The sequence below is a fragment of the Oryzias latipes genome, chromosome 5 (genome assembly GCF_053564925.1).
Source record: "Oryzias latipes strain Hd-rR chromosome 5, Olatipes_Hd-rR_3.1".
Taxonomy (NCBI): Eukaryota; Metazoa; Chordata; class Actinopteri; order Beloniformes; family Adrianichthyidae; genus Oryzias; species Oryzias latipes.
Window position 1 is genome coordinate 12314938 of NC_136241.1, and position 21836 is coordinate 12336773.

Here is a 21836-nt window from a genome sequence, read left to right on the forward strand (position 1 = left end):
CTATTATTCCATTTTAAATATTTCTTTAATATTTACCTTTTAACCTAAATAAATAATGTATCTGAAATAAATAGCAAATAGTTCAAAGTCCGCCTTAAATATGATAAAAGTAACAGTTTTAGTCGAAAGAGTTTACAAACAAAAATGGTTTTATTAATAATTCGTTAAAAATTAATAATACATTTATTAAGATAAATTTACACTCAGAGAAAAAAATCTTACAATGAATAAAAAATGGTTAAAAAAATAGTAAATCCAATTTGCAGCCGGCTACAACCCAGGTCTGGGCGCGTGCTCTACTGTCTCGCGGAGCTAAGCGCGGCGTAAAATATTGGAGATGAGCGTGTTTGGAGCGTGAAGCATAACACAAAATACCTGACTAATACCATCGACACTTGCCACGCAGAAAGACATCATTATATTTAGGGGTAACAAATCCCTTTGTATGAAATTTATATTTAAAAAAACGCGGGAATAGTAAACTTTACACGTTTAGTTAAGACAAAGGAAGACAACACCAAGAATAAACAACCATGCGCTCAAACGATCGTCTCGGTTACGCTTAAGCGATGAGTTAGAATGACTTTCTACAAAATGAATCCCACTTTTGTGTTCCGGAAACAAACTATTCTTCGACATTAGATATCCGTGCATATATGTATATTTTTAGATTTTTGTCAGAGCCAACAGTGTTTAATAAAACATGTTCTGATTCTGCTGGTGTTATCCCCAGCTAGAAATTGGTTGCCAAGCATTGCATCATTCCTTTCATGTGACTCCCATACGCCCCAAATTCGTCCTGGCCGTCTTATGACTGCATCACACCGGCAGCTCCAACAAACTATACTGTCTACTGTGAACAACCATCAAAACGGCCCGCCTCAACACCCCTATCTCGTCCCCCTATTGGATGTCGCCAAGGAAAAGGATTTACCTTTGATCTCACGATTGGTCAGGCGAATATCAATTCGGCTGCTTCAAGTTAGGTTGTTCTGAAATTGCCTTTCCCAGCATAGTTCGGTTGGCCTCAACTCCAATATAAACATCGCCGGGAGTTTCCGTTAAATCACATTCAGGCACCAAGACTGAACAATGGTTAACATGAGCTATCAGCAATTTTTACTAAAATATTTACATTCTAGTTCACGACAGTCGAGAAGGCGAGCAAATAAAAGAAAAAGGGTAAGGGATTCTTTCTGTCATTAGTTTCCCGGCATGTTTTTCCAGTGTTTTTTTTCGGGGAGTAGCTTGACAGTTACGAAGTCTGTTGGAAAGAAAAGGAATGCGTTTGTTTTTGGCAAAAATCCCGTTGCCATTTTGAGAAAAGCTGCTAACTTTTAACAACGAAAGCTTACACAGTGTTAACATTATGCTCTTTTCTGTGTCAATTGCTTAGTTTAGTTTAAAGGTGGGACTTGCATCAAAGTAGTTTTTTGGCTTTTGAAAGCGACAAACGACTTTGGGCATTCATTGTCGCTACAAAATAAGATAATTTTTTAGTTTTACATTTAGCCAGTAAATGTAAAATAATATAAATCGAACATTTTCCCACAAATATAAAACCGATACATACATTGAAGACCTTTTTTAACGTCATTTAAAATAACAATGCAATTCTCCCGAAATCATTTTTCTTTTTCTTTATAAGAGTTGCTTACATTTAGTATTTTGGTTTTTCAGTCCATTTCCAGTTTGTTTTCCCCCGAATTTTCTTACTGAACTTCACGTTTCCATGACGTAATTGTCCTGGCTTACAGTCGATACGAATCCCAAATGTAAAACGTAAACATTTGGGAAGAAAAAACATAATAGTTTGTGTCAATCAATAATTAGGAGAACGTGTCATTAACTCACCCTTAGCTGTATCGACCTCGTATTTATTAAAAGGCTTCTTTGTCTTTATTTTACCAGTAGTTCTTCTTGTAGCCCATTATATCTGTATATTTTCTGAAAAGAGCAAAAATTGAAATAGCTGTGAAATAATTTGTCTGAGACTTGAGTGGCGTGGTAGAAACTTTGGTTCAGACATCTGTAAGTAATCACTGTCGACATTTGGAGATCTGATGTCTCCTCGTTGTCTTTAACTACTTGTTTATCGACATCAACGTGTTTTTCAAAAGCAGGGGGCGCCGTGGAGAACACTGGTCTTCTTTTGTTTATTAAAAAAAAAGGTGGCAGCATTTTAACAGTTTTTAATGAGCTTTTTAGATCCGTTTAATTGAGCTGCTTTCGTCATCCTGTCATTTGAAGCAAAGCCTTCCTTCCTGTCACTTCCAGAGGTGACAGTGGGGCTTCATTTCAGGCACCTCTTGTTTTCCAGTCCTCTCTGGTCACAATTCACACAAATCATCATTTGGATTCTGAAGCCTCAGCAAATCTCACCTGTCAAAAGAGGCGCCAGCTGATTATTTTTTCATCTAAAATCATCTTTCCTTGTTTCTGTTTTTGTTCTCCTCTAGAATCATTGGGACAAATTATCTCCAACGAATTTTCAAACTTGATTAAAAGAAAACTCGAAAAGGTGAGTTGGATTATTTTGCATGTTTACATTTACATCTAAATGTAAACTCCAGTTTTTGATATCTATTTTGAAACCCACAATTAACACAATATTTTGCAGCGTTTTCTTCATTTTGTCGCTATTATTTAATGTCAGAATTCAGAATACACTTTAGTTTGAAATATTTCCCATGATAAACAAAAAATCCTGAACAATCTGTAGGCTTTGTGACACGTCACTCCCCCTCCATCCTTTAGCTGCTTTGCATTTGCTTTTCATATTTATTTTCCTAACCCCCTCCCCGGCTCTGGCTGTTGCACCCCTCAGGTCCAGTTTGAACAGTGTGGCCGAGTGTCTGTGCATTGCGACTGATTGGCGAGATGACTGCCGAGTGGCTACACCTGCCCCCGCCGTACCCCCCTGGTGTGGGGCCGTTGTATGGTGCAGAGTTGGAGGCGTGGTATGAAGACTTGCAAGATATTCTGGGCTCTGACACGGGAGGGGCAAAACTGGCACGCGCCCCCACATACAGCGAGGTCAGTATTTAAATTTATGTTCAAAAGGAAAACCTATCACAGCACTGATGAGCACCAGAGGGGTAGTTCATTGTATTTTTTTATTATATTGTTTACATTATTTATGGAGTGGGCAAAATAAACTAGAATACTGAGCTAGCTTGGGATTTTTTTTGTTTTCTGATATTTACCACATGGTGATGTTTCCACTTCGCTTACAGAAAGAGCCAGAGTTCTTGGATGTTCTGGAAAGTTGTTCTCTCACCTGGCTGACTGATGGAAATCAGTCGATGAGTGAAAGCGTCCACAGAACAACAGAGGAGATCCATACCGCCCAGCCTCTGCATCACACCTCATCCTCTTCCTCCTCATCGTCCTCTTGCATGAGTCCAGCTGTTGCAGAGGAGCGGCAGGTGGAGGCTGACAGAGGGAGAAATGGGGATAGCTCGACAGGAGGCAGCAGTGACTTGCTGCCTCCTGAGTTCTTCGAATTGCTGAGTGAGGGAGGAGTCGGAACGATGGACTCAAGTGGAGCAGTGATCAGCAGCGGCTATTATTACCACCATCAACACCACCACACGAGTCATGTCCAGCCCGCGTCCCCCTCAGCCAGCGAGGAGGAGTTGCCCTGCGTCCCAGATTCTCCATCGTGCTCCTCTTCAGCATCCCAATCACCATCTCAAAATTGTTCTCCTCCCTCGTCGCCGGTTTCCTCTCCCTCAGTCTACCTGTCCTCTCGGCTGGGAAAACGTAAGAGGACCGCCGGCGAGAGGGCCAACAGTGCCTTGTCCTCTTTCTCCTCCTCGATGCAGAGGTCACCCTACTCATCTACCAAAAAGAGTCGCAAGGAAAGAGAGCAGGAGAACGAAAGGAAAGTGCAAGAGCTGACAGAGCAGAATGAGCGCTTAAAGGCAGAGATCGAAAGGCTGGGAGAGGAAGTGCAGAGGACACGGAGAGCTCTGATTGAGAGGCTCGTCAACACCAGAAAATGAGGGGGGGTGTGTGTGGAGCAAAATGGAAGATGGAAAAAAAACATATCTGTTTAGAATAAGTAGTTTTGGAGAAAAGGGGGAATGTGACGATCAGGAACGGCTCACATACGAGAGAGCAGAAAACCAAAGATACATTTGTAATGCTTAAAGAACAGCTGGAAAAGATGGATGTAAAGATGGAAGAAGAAAGAAAGAAAGAAAGAAAGTGATGAAATGGTACAAAGAGACGATGCAGCAACAAAAAGATTCAGCATGTGGATTAAAGGGGAAAAATGAATATCATACAGCAGATTTGATGGTTCAACCAAGCTTAATGGAGAGCATCTGCTGGTTTGCAGGGATGACCGAATGTTGTGCTTAGTGAGTGCTTTTTCATTGTTATCTTCCATCACCATTTTGCAATAAATTGTAACTCCTACTTAAAGGGCTGCAATCCAGCTAGCAGAGATTATTTGCCCTAATATGTGGAGAGTTAAGGAGCTCAGGAACAGAATGAAAGTGCCCAGTGAAGTGTGAGTACGAGTTTGTTTGTTTCATAAAACCCACGGCTTGTGTGCATCTGGAAATTTAGATAAAAGCAACCGAGATCCGGCTTTACTTTCAGAGCTGACCTTTTTCTATGCTATTGATATGTCATACGATTGTTAAGAGTTTTTCTACCTTGATTTCCTATTTTTATATATAAAAAAAAACAAACTGTTATGGCTCAAACTGTAATATGCCATCATACTGTTATTTTTGTGTTTATTGTTCAATCTGCATGGCTTTTATCAATTTGACTTTATTCATTTAATGCTTCATTGTAATGGCAAGTTTGCAATAAAATAAAACAAAAAGTGTGCCAAATGTTCTTTTTCGGTCGCCTTTTTTTAAAAATTCTAATAGTTTTACTTGAGAGAGAAAAAACTCTTTGGAGAACTGACTTTTGTGCTGAACTAAATTTATTTTAAGGATCAGAGATGGGCATTTGTAGCAAAAACACATACTTTTCCAGATAATATAAAAACAACTTTAGATGTACAACACATCTTCCAATAGTAATTATGTATAGATCGTATAAAATCATTTTTTTCTGCTTCATGGATTTGGGAAAAATCCCTTTATGCAGCAGATCTATTCATTGGACTGTTTCTTTGTGTGTTTTCACCACAGCCTCCCTATCCAGCCAACATTGCATTGTCTTAGATCCTTTCACGGATTTGCCTTAAGCTAATACCCTCATCTCTCAGTGTACATCTTGTTCCCATTCTCCATGAACATACCTCTAACTGCCACCTTTTTCTCTCTCTTTTTTTTTTTATGTGTTTGCTTTCCTTTAGTGAATCATTTCTTCTTGCCCTTCTTAGATGTGGGCTCGAGGTTCTTTCCTTCAGCCAGAGCCAGCTGTGTCTTCAGCTCCAACAGTTTAGACACTTCTGCTGCGATCACATCCTTCTCTGCCTTTTGGGCTTTCAGTGCTCGAACCTTGTCCCCCTGACATAAAGGAGATATTACAAATTAGGAGATTTCTCCCAGATGCTTATCCTAAATGTCGCAAAAGATACGCATTTGGTTATAAAATAAAGGTTAACAACAATGTTCATCTTGAGATTTAATTTAATACTATTTGATGCACGATTCAACCATAAATATTTAAAATTTCCAGTAAAACAGGCTTTGGAATACGTTTTTCTAAAGAGATTTTTGGTTTTGTGAAACTAAAAGTAATTTATCAATTCAAATAAAAATCAATGAAAATACAAAAAAAAAAAAGCTTGAAGATCAAATATTTTTCTAAAACTCCTAAGTTTTGCGGTTCAGCTCAAATAGGAGTTTGTGGACTGGACCGCAGACGTGAGCATGAAGAAGGGCGACTGTCTTCTATGGGTCAGCAGTGACCTTACCTGCTCCGCCACAGCCTTCACCAGCTGCTCTGCTTTCTCCGAGTCCAGCCCCTCCACCGCTGCCACTTTAATGGCAGCTGCAGGAGCAGCAGCAGGAGTGCTGGGAGTGCTCTGAAGTGGCGCCTGAAGATACCAACAGATCAGAATGAATTCCAAGTACTTGCTTGGTTATCATTTCACCACTTTTCTCGTGCTTAATTCGTTACTGCAATTTATGGGTCAGTAAAAACGTGAAAAATTCAAAAAGCAAACGTTAATTTAGCTAGTCGTGTTAGTGAGGCGGTCAACACTGCCGACGCTTCATAGAGAACTTACGATACCTTCAGATTAGACGGCTCATCTTCAGGCTAAAAGCAAGAAGGTTTTAGAGCGGGATTATTTTTTTTCCGAACGAAGAATACATTATTTACAAATTTACTCTGTCTCTGTCTCCTATAAAAGAAGAAACGCCTCAATTAAAAGCAAATTTACCAAAACAGCTTTGGATGTATTATGTATTATTTTTGCCCACTCTGTAAATCAGTTTATTGACTTGAGCTCGCACACTGACCATTAGGCATCATAAACATCAAGTACCTGCTGTCCACCAAACCGCTTCTTCAAAGCTTCTATCTGTTCCGCCTCCAGTTTCTGGAATAAGGGACTGACCTGGAAATGAAAGCGGTCGGTAGAAGCAAAAAAAAAAAAAGATAGAAATTACAAACATACATATGCAGGAATTTTCTAAAAGCTTTGCTATTGTCAAACCAGCCCAAGGCCAGTACAGCTAAGCATTTCACCCAGAGGCTCTGTGGCCATCTTTGAACATCTTTGCATGAAAGGAGATAATTATGTGCGAGAAAATTTGGCAACAATTTCAACTTTTAAATGCTGCTAAAGGAGGAATGTCTAGTGCACATGAGCGGTTGTAGTGTATTTTTGTTTTTCTGGAAAGCACTGTGACTTGGCGTTACAGTGAATCATTGGAAGGCTGCGGCTCAGAGTCACCATGATGGCAAACCTAAAGGGACAAGTGGCCCGAGAGAAACTTGCCATTTGCTGGAAGGCAGAGTTCCTCCAAACAGTGTCTAGGCTATTATTTATGAGTGTGTGTGAATATGTGTGCACAAAAACAGCCCGTTTTCAACTTTACTGAAACAATGACAGACTGTTGCATGCTCATTGTATCACCCAGCATAAAAAAAATACTGGGGGCTTGTGTGTCTGCGCAGGTGTGAACCGTGTGTATTCCCTGTCCAGGTCATACTCACCGTACCAATGCGGTGGCCTGCGCTCAGGGAACATACAAAGGTGCCGCTGCCTTGCAACATGGTGTAGACGCAAGACTGAGGAGCGTTGAGCTGATCCCGGATGGTTTGGCTGACCAGTGGCATGTACGGCAACAGCATCACTGACAGTAAGCAGGCAATGTTCACAGCCACACCAGTCACAGTGCCAGCGCGAAGCCTGAAGAGAGCAGGCAGATCACATTAAAAAGTCTGACTTCTGATAAAACAAATCTGTGACAAATTGATTCAATTTTTACTGTGTTTATAGAAAAAACTGAAATAAAAAGGCCTTTTACCACTTTCTTATTGCCACACATGAAGAGGAATAGACTCATCTACCGGAGCAGCTCATTAGGCTAAACTGGTTAACCCTTCTCACCTTTCTGATTCTTCTCCCTTGATCTTCTTCCAAGGTTGATTGACTTGGATGTACTGGTTTCCATGGCGAGAGATATTAAGGATGTGTTTGAGGGCATCCCGGATTCTGGGGAAAATTATGAAGGCAGAAAATAAAAATAAAAAGAGTGAAAACATACATGAAATATGAGTTTTACTGAATAAAAACAAACACCAATTCATCACGGTAAAAAAAATGTTCATCCTTTTTATCCCTAGTAATAAAATCATTATTTTTAATCAAAGTTACATCTTTCTGGCTGAATTTATCATCAATTTTCAACCTATTTTATGTCCGAAAGGTTCTTACTTGACTTTGTCCATAAGTTGAATGTACTGCTGCAGCTCCCAGCCCACCACAGCCAAGAGCTCCTTGTCCTCGCGCTGGAGCTCCATCACGGGCACACATCCTTCAAAGAACTTGGTAACAAACATGCCGGCTCTGCAGGAGGGAGACACATTTGCACAAAACAAATTAGGAATGCTGCGGCGAATGTCAAATATTTGAGGACGACTAAAAAGGCTGTGAGGTGTGGGAGACAGCGCTAGACCTAAATGACGATGGTTTACTCGTCTTGCTAATTATCGTAGACTTTGTTGTGAAATATACTACAGTGCTTCAGAGCTTTTCTTGTGTAAACCAACAGTGTGGTGCACTCAGACACTTCTGTTAAATTGCATCTATACTTGCCGTGTCTGACGTAATTTGATGAGCTTTTGTACATCAGGTGGAATTTTATTGTGTTCGTTTCTGATGTAAGACGTTTAAAGTTTTCAGGTCTGTGTGGCAGTTTTTAATTTTTTTTGTCAATCTTCAATATTTTTAATTATAATGGAGGGGAAAAAAACATTGTTAGTTCATCTTTGATTTGATTGGCCAAAAAAAAAAACAACCCAAAAACTAATCACACTTGGTTAGTTTTTATAAACAGTTTTAGATCAGGAGAACCCACAAATCTGAAAGAAAGAAATTAACGTAATGACACGCATATTAAATCCTGGGACAGGCGGAAGCCAAATTCTCCCTACTTCAGGCTGGATGCAATCTAAAAGATGTTTTTGAGCCAATTAGACATAAGCGTTTGCTGCCCGAGACCAATTAGGAAGATCAAGGTAGCTTGAAAAACTTGCTGGGGAAAATCTTTGATGTGAGATTTAACCCCGATCTTTTAAAAATCAGTTGAGGCGATGTAATTAGGGCTAAATTACACCATCCTAAACACATTTAGAAAACTAGGGTGAGCATCTTTTAATAGCTACGTCTGTAACAGACTTGTTCCAAGGTGCAGAACAACATGAAATCTGAGCTAATTAGACTTGATGCTGCATATTTACAGTGAGTGAAACTTTTGTTAAAATTGCAAGCAACATAAAAAAGGATTGGCCCAATCTTAAAAGCTTGAAGTGACTGATATACTCAACAATCTAGAACTGGTATGTAAAACTAGAGGATCTGTATATTTCAGGGGTTAGCCACTTTAGACTCTGGAGCCATGTTGGGCCTAAAGAAAAATGCTCACGATTCGCCTAAGTGTTGAAGCTAAAATCATAATCTAATCTATGCTGAACAAAAGACTAAAAGTGTAGTTGCATTTTTTTTAAGTAAATCTTCTGTAGCTAAAGGATCTTATTTGACACTGGGTGTACTTTATTTTGAAAGGAACTTGTATGTGCTGCTGTTAAAAGCAAACACATACAAGTTGTTACTCATGGAAAAATATAACTGTTATAATTTAATTATTGTAAAGATTTATAAAATACATATTATAAATGAATGCCTTAATGACCACAAAATCATAAATTAAGTGCATTTTTCTTGATACATCTTCAGCTGTGATAAACTGCATAAACAGGAGCCCTTCTGTGTTTGTTTCAAATCGGACTCGACTAGATAAATGAGATTTATAATACCTAGTAACTTATTAAAGAAAAATAATGGAAAAAAAAGTAAATGCACTTTACAAAGGGGTTATCAGTGCTGTCTTTGTACATTAAGTGTATTTTTTCAAACAGTGAAGTGGGCCTTTGCAGCTCTCACTGAGTTTTGGTTAGTAAGACACTGAACCAAATGGCTCTTTTAGGTTTAAAGGTCGCAGACCCCTGGCATATTTGAAACGTGTTTTTTATTCAGTATAATAGAATGATGAAAGCAATTCAAGTTTTGTAGTTGTGCATCTTTTCAATGAATTAAACAACACTAGAAGTCATGTGACAGCCACTGGAATGGAATAACCCACCTGTTAATGAAGTTGCCCAGGTTGTTGAGAAGTTCAGAGTTGTTCTTCATGGCCATGTCAGCCCATGAGAAAGCTGAATCTTGCCCCTCTGGACGAACATATAGGAGATAGAACCGCCACACATCTGATGGGATTCCAGTGTCCTTGGCCATGTCTCCAAACACACCAGTACCACGGCTCTTGGAGAACTTTGTGTCCTCATAGTTTAGATATTCTGTAGGATGAAGGATCAGGTTGATGTTAAACCCTTTTGTGTCTGCAGAGCGAATGGAATAAATCAACGACACACTGGAGGAAGCTCTTACCAGTGGCAACAAGGTGGTTGACCAGAGTGTAATTGTCCTGGGCTCCCAGTAGGGAGCAGGGGAACACAACACTGTGGAATGGCACATTGTCTTTGGCCATGAAGTTGTACAGCTCCACCTGGTGGCAGAAATACAACACTGCCGTTTTTAGGATGACATCATATTAGACCATCATGAGATCATTCAGTTCAAAGAGGATTTATCTCTCCTCCCCAACCCCCCATCCATCTCCCCCTTTCCTCTCTCTGCAAATGCAGGCCATCACACACTCCTGAGAGAAACTCAATCCTGGGGTTTTACGTTTGGAGAGAGGGAAGATGAACATGTCAGAGTCGCTGAGCCTCACCAGATTGCAGCCAAGTCCACATGTACATGTAAGCGACGTATTTCCTGTTTCACATTAATGCTAAAAATAGCACAGTTTACTCTACACACAGATTTCACATCATTCCTGAGTGCAGACTGGGACAGCATCAGGTACGAAATAAATACAATGTGAAATCTTAACATTGGGCGTTCATGTTAAAACCTCCATACAAAATAATATTCTTTGCAGTGTAGAGTTTTTCAACTGGGGCCAAAAAAACATGTTTGTAAAGTCCTTTTGTGTTTTACACTAGAATGAAATCAGATCGTTTTTACAATGATGGTCTAAGCTTTTTAGTGTGAGAGACAGCAGGCAAAAACACAATAACTTATTCATGGTGCATTCAACAAATCACAGACATATTTAATGCAATTCTAGTCAGTTTAAAACGATGAGTTTGTCTGCCAGGATTTCTCTTAATGACTGTGTGGTAGGGGTGTAACAGTTAATTTTAACAACGATTCCATTCATACCATAATTTGTGGTGACGATACCATGCATAGTCAATACTTGTTCATTTTGAATGATCCGATTCACTGACCTCTAATCGATCCAGGACATCTTTAGCCAAAAATTCAACTAAATTGACTCAGAGAGAAATACCTGGTACACAACAGTGCAGCTGAAATTTTCCAGGTTACTTGTATTTCTTGTAAAATAATTAAGTATAAATTAAATATGTGAGCAAAGAATAAAGGACTTAATGACAAATACATTCACGATTTAGTTTCACAAAGTTCAGCCCACTGTCGTTTTTCTACATCAAAATAATACAAAGGGAATATTATTAGAACATTCTGCCACACTGAATTGGAACATGATTTTGCTAAATTCAAAGTGTTTCCACACATTGGACTGGAATGATGGACTGATCATTTTCGCTGACATCACATGTGTGTTGTTCGCTGTGATGGCAGTATACAACCCACTTGATCCTTTTAATGTTATAGTAAAACAAACCTACTGTTTCTCAATCCAGATGGTATTTTCCAAAGTCCATTATAGTCAATTTACTTCAACTTGAAACAATTTTATAATGGCATACACCAATTCAATTAACAAATGGCCTCAGACAGATTGCACTGGTTGGATCGTTGGAATATAAATTGGTCAATCGTTACACCCTGACTGTGTTTTCATATGCATCTACTCCTCTGGAGAATATCCTCATTTATCTTTACTAAATTCTTTCAAGTTAACTAATGGAACATAAAACGCACCTTGGCACGATTAAAAGAAACTCAGAGATCACTTATCAAGTGCATTAATTATAAATCCAGGGTTAATGGTACTACTTGCTGTATTCATTTATGTTCGATGATGCATATCTACGGGTTTTGCAGCAGTAATAGATAACAGCTCCATGTGCTCTCAAACACACACCAGCATATGCTCCACCCACTCGAGAAAACAAAGGAAGATTTTTAATCTTACAGCTTCATACCTGTTGAGGGTTCTTCCACCACCTTTCCCATTCACTGGTGTAGTTGGCAGTGATGGACAGATAACCAATGGGGGCATCAAACCACACATAGAACACCTGGAGAGACAACAGAGATGCTCACTTCAAATCAAAGACAGAAATATACTCTGTATACTACGGTACCTCACTATAACACGGCTCACTTTTAGTAATTTCGCAGATTTTCATTAATGCAAATTTGCATGTTTTTTTTGTTTTTTCAGCACATTGTGTCCTCCGTTCTGATTAGCTGTGGAGCATTGTCAGACTCATCTGTGCCGTATCTCCATGAGCAGAATGCCTTCAGCTTGCAAAATCCTTTAAAAATGTATATGAATGTTGCTATAGAAATGAACACCAGATGTACTAATAATTACAGTTACAAATGTTAAATGTGACAGTTACACGCACATTACATTAATACATATATAAAAGCAAAAAAAATTGCTTGTCATTGTTTTGAACTGCATCAGATATATATATGATGATTATATTGCTTTTATAATGCTTTTATAAGTCATTATTATGGATATTGAGCCTTTGCACTCAACAACAGAAATATTAACAAAAAATTGACTGGACCACCTTATGTTTGTGGATTTCGATTCTTTCTCATGTCTGATTTTACAACACTATTCTTCAGTTGTTTTTTTTTCTGCATTAACTTCTACTCCATTTTCTGACCTACAGCAAGAAGTCAGGACAAAGTGAAACAGGAAAGAGCAAAATACAGCAAATCTATCAATATCAAGCGCCCCAGAAAGTGATGGAGCAGTGCTATATAAATGTTTTTTGCTCTCCGAGACATCAACTGCAAGAGTAAGGAGCAGACCTTCTCTTTGAAGTCAGGGTGAGGTACAGGTGTTCCCCAATGCAGGTCCCTAGTGATGCAACGAGGTTTGAGTCCATCTCTGATCCAGGAGTGAGTGATCTGCTTGGCATTTGTTGTCCAATCTCCTGTGCTGGTTGACTTCTCCAACCACTGCTCCAGCTGGGATTCAAGCTGTGTGAAGAAGAGAAAAGAGGCTGAAGGAAAATGCTGACAACAACAGCTTCTGTCTTAGCTCTGCAGAATCGCTTTAGAAGGAGCAAAACTGCTTCCATTTGAACATCACCACGAGGAGAAATGCTTTCTACAAGCAGTTTTTGAATACTACCTTAAATTCACCAAACAGAATGATGCAGTCTAATTAACTGTGACCCAAAAAGCCTTCCAAAGCGGAAAAATGCGGACAGCCTTTTGCATTACAGAGCAGCATGAAAATCATACCTTTGGCAGGTCGAGGAAAAGGTGTTTGGAGGAACGGATTACCGGAGTCTGCCTGCAGACCTTACACTGCGGATCCTGGAGGGGGGAGAGAGAAAGAAAATCTATAATTATTACTTATTAGAGCGAAATGTGCCAAGCCTTCTTACAAGGATTTTCCATGTCAGTATTCATGCACTAAAAACAACAACAGGGAAGCGATTCCCTGGCCCACAGCAACACTTAATTGACAGCAGAACAAGCGGTGAACAGAGTCTAAACAAAGTATTGTACTGCTCGGCTGGGAAATTAATTTTTAATACAAATCAATGTGTAAATAACAATAGTGTGACACAGCTGTAGAATTCTGAACAAGTTTAGTCCCTTAAGGACCACAATTTACGGGCAATGTCAGGAAAATTAAATAGAAGACAAGATTCAGGCTGAACATTTGATGGAGATAAAAGCTGAAAATTCTTGATAAAAATACTTGAATAACCATTATTATTTAAAAAAAACAAAAAACTTAAAAGACCCACTCCAATAATCTTTTAATCTATTGTCAAAGAGTTCCCAGTGGTCTTTTAGTTATGATTATGCTGTTTTTGGCCTAAAAAAACAACAGTCATTTTCTAGGACATAGTTTCTGCAGAGCAGCAAGAGTTCATTAAGAATTCACCTGCATGGAGCAACCCCACACCCCCTTCCCGTCCCTGTTGCTAAGAGCTCTCTGTTTACACTCTCTCTCCCGCTAACTTACAGCCCCTCAACCACCCAACCTAACATTAGCGGTGCAACAAAAATGGCGAGCAATTATGGAGCAATCCAGCCGTAGAATTCTGAGCCAGATGCCAGCTCAGACGAGGAAAACAAAGATGTAGATGGATCTAGTCATCTACAAGTGGATGCATCAGAATGGAGCGGAGCAGGGAGCTTGTGGCCTGTCATAGTAGCTTCTATGTCATAACTACAAGTTTTTTCCAAACAGAATTTTTCCATCTGCTCCTGATTCCCAACGATTTGAATAAAGAAATACTCAGAAATGCAATTCTAAGCTACATTTTCTTGTGTCCCTCATGAGGAAAAATGTCACAAGAACACCAAAAACACCATTTTGATCAGGGAGTTTCTTTAAAGTGCACAGATAATGTTTGAAGGAGCAAAATGTACCTGAAACAAACATTTCACCTTTCAGGTCTTAGTTCTAAAGCACTCTGACCTTTTGGTCGGAAATGAAATAGTTCATCTCGTCTACCAGTTTAAGAAAAAAAGGGTTAAAAAAATGAAAGAGTGAAGAGGAGCCTGTATACCCTTTTGTTAAACAACAACCGATCTTTCCACCTTCCATTTGCATTAGATCCACACCTCGCTCCGCTCAACTCACCCTTAGCTCCACAGCATTAATGAGGCGCCCACACTTGTCACATTGATCGCCGCGGGCTTCCGGGTAGCTGCAGTGGGGACATGTTCCTTCTACGAAGCGGTCAGCCAAGAAACGCTGGCAGTTTTCACAGCGAAGTTGCTCCACTGTGTCCTCCACAAGGTATCCGTGCTTGTGGAGTCGCCAGAAAATATTTTGAGCTATCCTGAAATGAAGGAGGGTGGAAAGAAGTTTTGACATTTTCTATAAAGACCTTTTAGGGGAAGAACATTGGCTAAAATGCTGAAAAACATAATGACATTTTTGTTAAGAGAAATGGTCAAGAAGTTTCTAGTACTTTTTGGTGATGGAGTGGAGATTATTGTCTTAAAAAAAGGAACCAGGTGAAGAAAAATCCCATTGATTGACATGAACACTAAAAAAAGGAGACTAACATTTAGTTTGTAGGTTTATAAATCTAAAGACTTAGACGACCTGAAAAGTTTTAGAGCAGTTTTTATTTCTCAAAGAACTGGATGCTGCTCTCTTGGCGTTTGATGACGATTATGTGGCACATTTTCAAAGCAAAACAAGCGTTTCTAACATTTCTAAACATTTTTAAAGTGTTTGTTATGACACTGCTTTATTGCAGGGGACTTTAAAGAGAGCATGCTACTGTATAGAGCCATATATTATGGAAAAGCATCTCGCATTTCTGAACTTTTGTTGATATGATGTTCTCTAGAAGAGACTTTTGTTGGCTTATGTTCAGTGAGCGCGCTCAGAAATCAAGCAGTGACCTAAATCCAACACTCCTGCTCTAAAGTCTTTCAGACTGAAATGAGTAGAAGGACGTATGGCTGGCGCGACTGGACATCTGCATCCGTATGTAGGATGAGCTTACACTAATCTTATTTGTTACGCAATTTAACAATACGTCACTCTTAAGCACGTTGAAGTGTGTCCATCCATTTTCACGGCATTTATTCAACGTCAGGATCAGAATCTTGAAGCCACAATTTGGATATCAGAACACGTTTTTGTAAAAGGAAACAGAATCTTTCAAGGAAGGTTTGTCTGAAATTACGATAATTCTCATTGGCAACCACGAAGAGCCTGGTTCACTCACTCTGTCTGCTTCTCCGTGGTGGTTCTGCCAAAGAAGTCAAAGTCAATCTGGAACCAGCTGTAGATGCTGGAGTGGACAGCATGGTACTTGTCGCAGATCTGTTTGGGGGTCAAGCCCTCCTCTCTGGCCTTGTTCTCCGTCGCTGTGCCGTACTCATCTGTGCCGCAAACAAACAGCATATTCCAGCGTCGCAGCCGGCCATACCTGAGGGAGGACCACCAAAAGAAGACAAAACTATGTTTCAAAACAACAAACTAGGGATAGAGAAAAGATCGTTTGATACAGGGAAATGGTTAAAGGAAAACAGATCTTGAGATAATATTAATTAGGATTATTGCATAAAGTAAAGTTTTAGTTCATTAATGTTTGTAAGACATAAAACAAGCAAGAAAACACTAATATTTCACCCAAATTACCAATCATCTTAGTTTAGGGTTTAGTCCAGTATTAAGAAGCAAAAATTTAAACAAAGCCTGAAATCACATTAACGGCAGAATATATCTACTCATGTTTTTGTTTTCAAGTAGATGCTTCATTAAGGTAATTTTTGAGCAGACGTGGTTTGACGCATATTTGCATCAATAGGTGTCAATGGATTAACAGAGAAAAAGCAGAAAAAACAGATTACCAGAATAAAAGCTTCACCTGGAGAAAACATCTGCACTGAGGACGCAGCCGATGATGTTACCCAGGTGGGGGACGTTGTTGACGTAAGGCAGCGCACTGGTCACAAGGACGTTTCGTTTTCCCTCCTGTGGTAAACTGATGGTGAATAAACAGGGGGTCACTTCAGAGCAGAATGAACCTTTTTTTACAGCACAAACCAGCTTTTAAAAAAGTGGCTGATGGTTGTGCTTTAAACACAAAAAACAACAAACAGATCTACAAAGGACGAGTCTCAAAGCAGTCTACAAAGCTGTAAACTATTTCTGCAAATGGCTACAAACCTGTTTCAGATTTCCAGTGGGAGTTTTGAACTACTTACATGGGGTGTTGCCTGTCTGGTGCTGGACAGGAGCTCAAACCTGTATTCCAGGCGAGAACAGCGGCTTCACACTCCTCTTCTGAAACGAAATGCTGGCGCTCCTCACTCTAACAAAAGCAGATTTATTTAAAAAACGGTTAAAACTTTACCAAATTTCAATGCCAAGATTCTCTAAAAGGGGAAAACCTGATGCTAAATTTGGTTGACAACCCTCAGATCTTCCCATGCTTCAACTGAAATGTACAAGGGGGAAAAACTGATGCAACATCAGCATGTTTTTTTTCCCCTCTGAACACTCTTGGTAGTTTAGTTTTCATTAAGTCAAGTTAACGCTCACTTTGAGACAGCATTTGCTTAGCAAGAGCCTGATCCTTCATTTAAATGAGGTGAATTTAAGCCTTGTAGTTATCTAAATTATTAAAACGGCAGCTAAAATAAATAGTAAGAACAGGTACAGCTGGTTCATTCACAAGTTCTTTAAAGAAAACTTAAAATGTTAGATTTGGCTACCAACACGAGCTTCTTCAAAAAAAAATCTATACTTCTCTGTCAGAGCGCTTTAAGTCTAAGAGTTGGGTGATGATCTAGCAGGTACCTCAGCAGGGTTGTTATTGCATGGCTGCGCGTCTCTGCACTGGCTGTTTTGAGGAGCGGGCTGCCTCTGCATGTAGCTCTTCATGGCCTGCAGGCCTTTCCCCTGCAGCACTTTCTGCACCGCAGACTGACAACTGTGCACAGCAGCCACCTGGTCAAACCAGGTCTTCACAGAGTTGTGCTCCCCTGAAAGAAAGGGGGATTTTAAAGAGGCAAAGACAAATGAATGAAATCACGAGAGAAAGTCATTTAATTTTCCAAAACTTACCTAACGTAAATGATGAATCGGATAAAATGGGATGCAGTGCGCCCCATAAAACGATGTCAGCCACTGAAACAGCTTCCTGAAACGCGGCACGGTTGAGTTCACATTATTCACAGAGGAATTGAAACACACATTCACTGAGCAAATCAAAAACTTTCTAAATAAAAACTTTGAGGAGGATCACAAGTTTTAGTTATATCTGAAAAGGAGTTCAGTTAAGAACTTCACAGGAGACACAAAAACATCTGATGTAATGACTTTCATCAGTATTTTTACACCGAAAGATAATCTGATCTGAGAAAGTCATTTTTTCTTTATCTTTTAAATGAGTTTCAGCCAGGAACAACTTCTAAGCAGGAAGTAATGACACTGTACCCCGGTTAGATATGGCTTGCTTCCCTTCAGTAAGCTTTGATCCAGGAAGTTCAGGGGACTCTGAAGGATCTGGGACACATCTGATCCTTTACCCTGCAGCACTGCCGTACGAAGAGCCCGCAGAAGTGCAGGCTGGGAAATTAAGACAGTTTGGTTAAACCCAATGAAAGACATTGAATAACAAAAAAAACAAAAAAAAAAAAACAGCAAAGTGAGCTCACTAAAGTATCGTTCTTCAATTTAACAAACAGATCCACAGACAGATCCAATTCAAATTCAGTCTCTCACTCTGACTCGTGTCCTTTGCTTTTCTGAGAAGCAGCCGGAGCTTTAATCTTTTTGCTGCGTTTTTTTTTTTGCAGCATTTCTGCTTTTGCAACATGATGAAGCGTGGTAAGAGGATTTTAAAGAACAGTATTATCGAAAATACTTTTCAATAACAGTTCCAGTGTTACAGACAGACTGCTGGTAAATCAGCTTATTTGCAGTCATGGGGTAAAGAAAGAAAACCTAAGCAATTATTTGGTCTGTCAAACCGTAGTAAGACGAACTCTAATTTTTACTTTAAAAAAAACTTGCAAATACTAAATATGAGGGATTTGCAATGACTTGAGAACTTGAAAACTTGTGCTTTGCAGCACTTACTTCAAACAAAAAAACATCAGCAAAGGTGGGTAAGCTCTTCTGGACAACATCCCTTTAATTATTTGCCGTTTGCTGGTGTCGAGTTGGTGTGCAGCTCTCAACATTTAATTCTGGTCGAGCTTTGGGCTTTGACGATTCTTTTGGAAAACTGAAACTATTTTTTCCCCCCCGCAATCAGATGTCGGTTTGCTTAAGTGTCTGGAATTATTATTCAATTTCAAATCCTACACCCAACTAAACTTTAACAGCCAGACAGTTGACTTTAGAGATGCTCTGTTCTAGCATGAAACTCTAAAGAGTAGATTGTTGACTCATTTGGGCAGAAAGTGTCCGGGCTGTGTAGCTGCAGGGAATGTGCCGTCACATATTGCACTGTTTGGACAAACCTTTCTGAAACACTTTGGAAAATAGAACAGACGAGGATCCAGACTTCTTGAAGGTATTTTTCCATTTTTAACTTTGAAAATACAATCAAAGTGATCCAGCCATGCCTTTTTTATATTAATTATTTTTAAAAAAAATGCTTTTTCTTGTCCAGACATGAGCAAAGCTCTTCATTTTTTTTTCTTTTTACATGCATAAGAAAACTATTGGGAAAGTGATTTGAAGACAGTGCACTATTGTATTCTTCTTCTCTTTTGATTCCATATTTTGAATTACTGCTCCATATGGGCTTTAGGTAAAGTTGTAGATGCCGACATCCAAAAGTTTTCCCTCTCACAAATCAATTTTCTAACTGAAATGACCCCAAATTTTTGGAAAGTTACGGAGCAAATCCTCCAAGTCTAATGACTGACTGTATTTACTTCAGCATCAACCATGGCCTCTTGTGTATTGTGAAGCTGTAAATGTATATTGAGATAATCTGGTGGTAGCAAATATAAAACTGAAGGGCTGTTAAAATGTTTATTTATTGTTTTAACATGATCAAACGTGAAGCTTACCTGAAGAACGGTGACTTCCCATTCAAGCCACTGGTTGCAGTGGTCGTTGTAGTTTTGTCCACTCACCTCAAACAGGTATCTTAGAAAGAAAAAAGGCAATGTAAGTATGTGAGAGAGGTTATTTTCCCTCTTTCAAATCATTAAAAAAATCTACATATGTTTGTACACAGAAGTCTGAGAATTACAAGCCAACAGAGTTCCCATTTGACCCACATTAACATGTTTCCACAATGCAAATAATTCAAAAATAACTAATATGGTGTACAAGTTTTGAGATTGTAATTGAACATTATTTGGCAGAGGCCTATCGTTATACTGACATTTTTTAACAAATGTACCTAAAGTTCACAGCACTTTCAGAAGTTCAACTTAGTATGTACGGTAAATGTTGAATTATGATTTAAAACTTTGACTCAACAGATCATTTTCACTGTAGTGTGTATTTAAAACTTTGTTAATCAACCTTAAAAAAAATGAAATTCAACAACTCACTGACAGAATCCAGCACGTTTCAACCCAAAATTGTTCAACAAATTAATTTAAATGCTTTTTTAAACTTTCTTTATGCAGGATCTGAGAGGATTACCAACCTGCAAATGGCGTTTGCACTAAACAGTTGTTGTCCAGCGGGGAGAATCAGAGCTGGCAAAGCTGGATGATTGAGAAATTGCACCACTTTTTCTAAAGGAGAGGCAGACAAAAAAAATATTCATTACTCTCTCAGGCAGTGAACACATCGTCTCGGTTGATCAAGTATTTCTTTGTCATTTTTTACTAACTTACACACGTAAATCATTAATATAAAAACTAATCTGGGAACACAAAATGTTTTATTACTGTTATTTATCTTAATTAATCTTATTAATTTTACATACAAAATTTATGTTGTTTGTGGGTTTTTCAACTAACAAATTAACCTGAATAATTTATTTTACAGAACTTTCTAGCTTTACTTGCTTAAATAGAGAGGCAAAACCACTAATTTCTACTTTATATACAAAAACACTTTGACTATATTTATGGGTTCCACTCATTTGTACTTTAACACACAAATGAAGTCTAATGTAAATATCAGTCAGTGTTAAGAAAGATTTAATAGGAGTACTAATTAATCCAAAAGCATGCATTATGGTGATTTTTTTTGAACAATTTTAAGTCATCAATACCTTTATTTTGGAAATGTATATTTACAACAATAAGTGGGGTTGAGCTCTGTTATTCATTAGACTTATGTGTCGTCTCATCTGGAAAGAGGCTCATGCTGGGTGTCAGCCTATACTTTTACCTTAAAGTACTGACTACTTTGGACAACAGCTTTCTTGCAGCTTTACCAAAAACTACAGTTTTAAAAGATTTTTGTTTCAAAACTATGGTGAGAAATTAAAAAAAAAATGTTTAGCCTCATTACTTTAGCCAATTGGATTAAATCTCAATGTTTCAGATGAAAACTGCAATTCTTTTGTGAATATTTCTTTTAGAAATGCACTAAATATGTGAAGAAAAACAAATCTACAAAAAATAAAGCATCCCCCATGCAGTATTTTTTTTTAGCTATTCAATTGAATTTCATTCATACAGCCGAAAATCACAATAGTCGTCTCAATATTTCAAGAATTTTATTGTAAACTTTTTATTTATGCAACTGTGTTTGCTGTGTTGAAAGATAAATTGTTGTTCACTGACAAAAAAACTTATTTATCCATCCATCTCTGATCTAAATTATAACTTACATTGGATATTTTTTGTAAGTAAACGCGAATTATAAACTGCTTCAAAAAGGTGAAATAAAGGCAATAAAATAAAAATAAAATAACAATAGCAAAACAACAGCTGATATGAGTTGTACGAGTGTTTTCTAGCCGCTTCTCATACAAGGCTCGGTCACTCCATTCATACTGACAGCAGACTGTAGCCGACTAGCTTAGTAACCACAACCAACCTAAATACTCAACGTCATACCTGCCGGTCATGACATGTACCAAACACTGAAAAGTGACACGTACCGGCTGTCAACTGAACTATTTAGAAATAAGTTTCCGATATAATGAAAAGCGTTGCCATGCTTTCATACCTTCGTGGTTGACATACTGAACGTCGCACTTAACCCCAGTCAGTTCCAGCGCTGCTAACACCTTCAGACAGTGAGGGTTGCCTTCGCTTACGAAAAGCTTCATTTGGCCGTTGACAGCTTCTCGACTATTAAACAGCTCAAAGTGCTTTTACAAAAAATATCTAGAGTATGAAAGAAGCCAGGCGGCTAACAGAAACTTTGCCGGTGAGTGCTGATGCAAGCAGCGTGAACTTAGTTAACAATGGTGGAATGTAGTTTGATACAGCTCATGCGTCGCTTGTAAAAAGAGAAGTAGCT

The 21836-nt window shown here is 38.7% G+C and overlaps 2 protein-coding genes across 4 annotated transcripts; one reads left to right on the forward strand and one right to left on the reverse strand.

Annotated features, from left to right (window-relative positions):
* The first annotated feature begins 1012 nt into the window (after nt 1-1012).
* On the forward strand, nt 1013-4853 carry ddit3 (DNA-damage-inducible transcript 3). Of its 2 annotated transcripts, XM_011474747.4 has the most exons (4): nt 1013-1182; nt 2460-2521; nt 2828-3036; nt 3237-4853. In XM_011474747.4, exons 3-4 carry the CDS (start codon nt 2881-2883, stop codon nt 4005-4007), a joined length of 927 nt encoding a protein of 308 aa, XP_011473049.1. In that variant the 5' UTR covers nt 1013-1182; nt 2460-2521; nt 2828-2880; the 3' UTR covers nt 4008-4853.
* A 77-nt stretch (nt 4854-4930) lies between these two features.
* mars1 (methionyl-tRNA synthetase 1) lies at nt 4931-21832 on the reverse strand. Of its 2 annotated transcripts, XM_004068766.5 has the most exons (22): nt 21540-21816; nt 20059-20149; nt 19469-19547; nt 17880-18011; nt 17508-17583; nt 17241-17425; nt 16646-16752; nt 16306-16422; nt 15661-15864; nt 14556-14757; nt 13196-13270; nt 12758-12928; nt 11908-12003; nt 10097-10214; nt 9792-10005; nt 7865-7996; nt 7538-7642; nt 7141-7336; nt 6467-6538; nt 6211-6237; nt 5891-6013; nt 4931-5480 (listed from the first exon to the last, which is right to left on the reverse strand). In XM_004068766.5, exons 1-22 carry the CDS (start codon nt 21640-21642, stop codon nt 5331-5333), a joined length of 2775 nt encoding a protein of 924 aa, XP_004068814.1. In that variant the 5' UTR covers nt 21643-21816; the 3' UTR covers nt 4931-5330. The 2 variants fall into 2 exon arrangements, with proteins under 2 accessions (XP_004068814.1, XP_011473173.1); XM_011474871.4 differs by lacking the exon at nt 6211-6237 and having other exon boundaries at nt 21540-21832.
* Nucleotides 21833-21836: the final 4 nt, after the last annotated feature.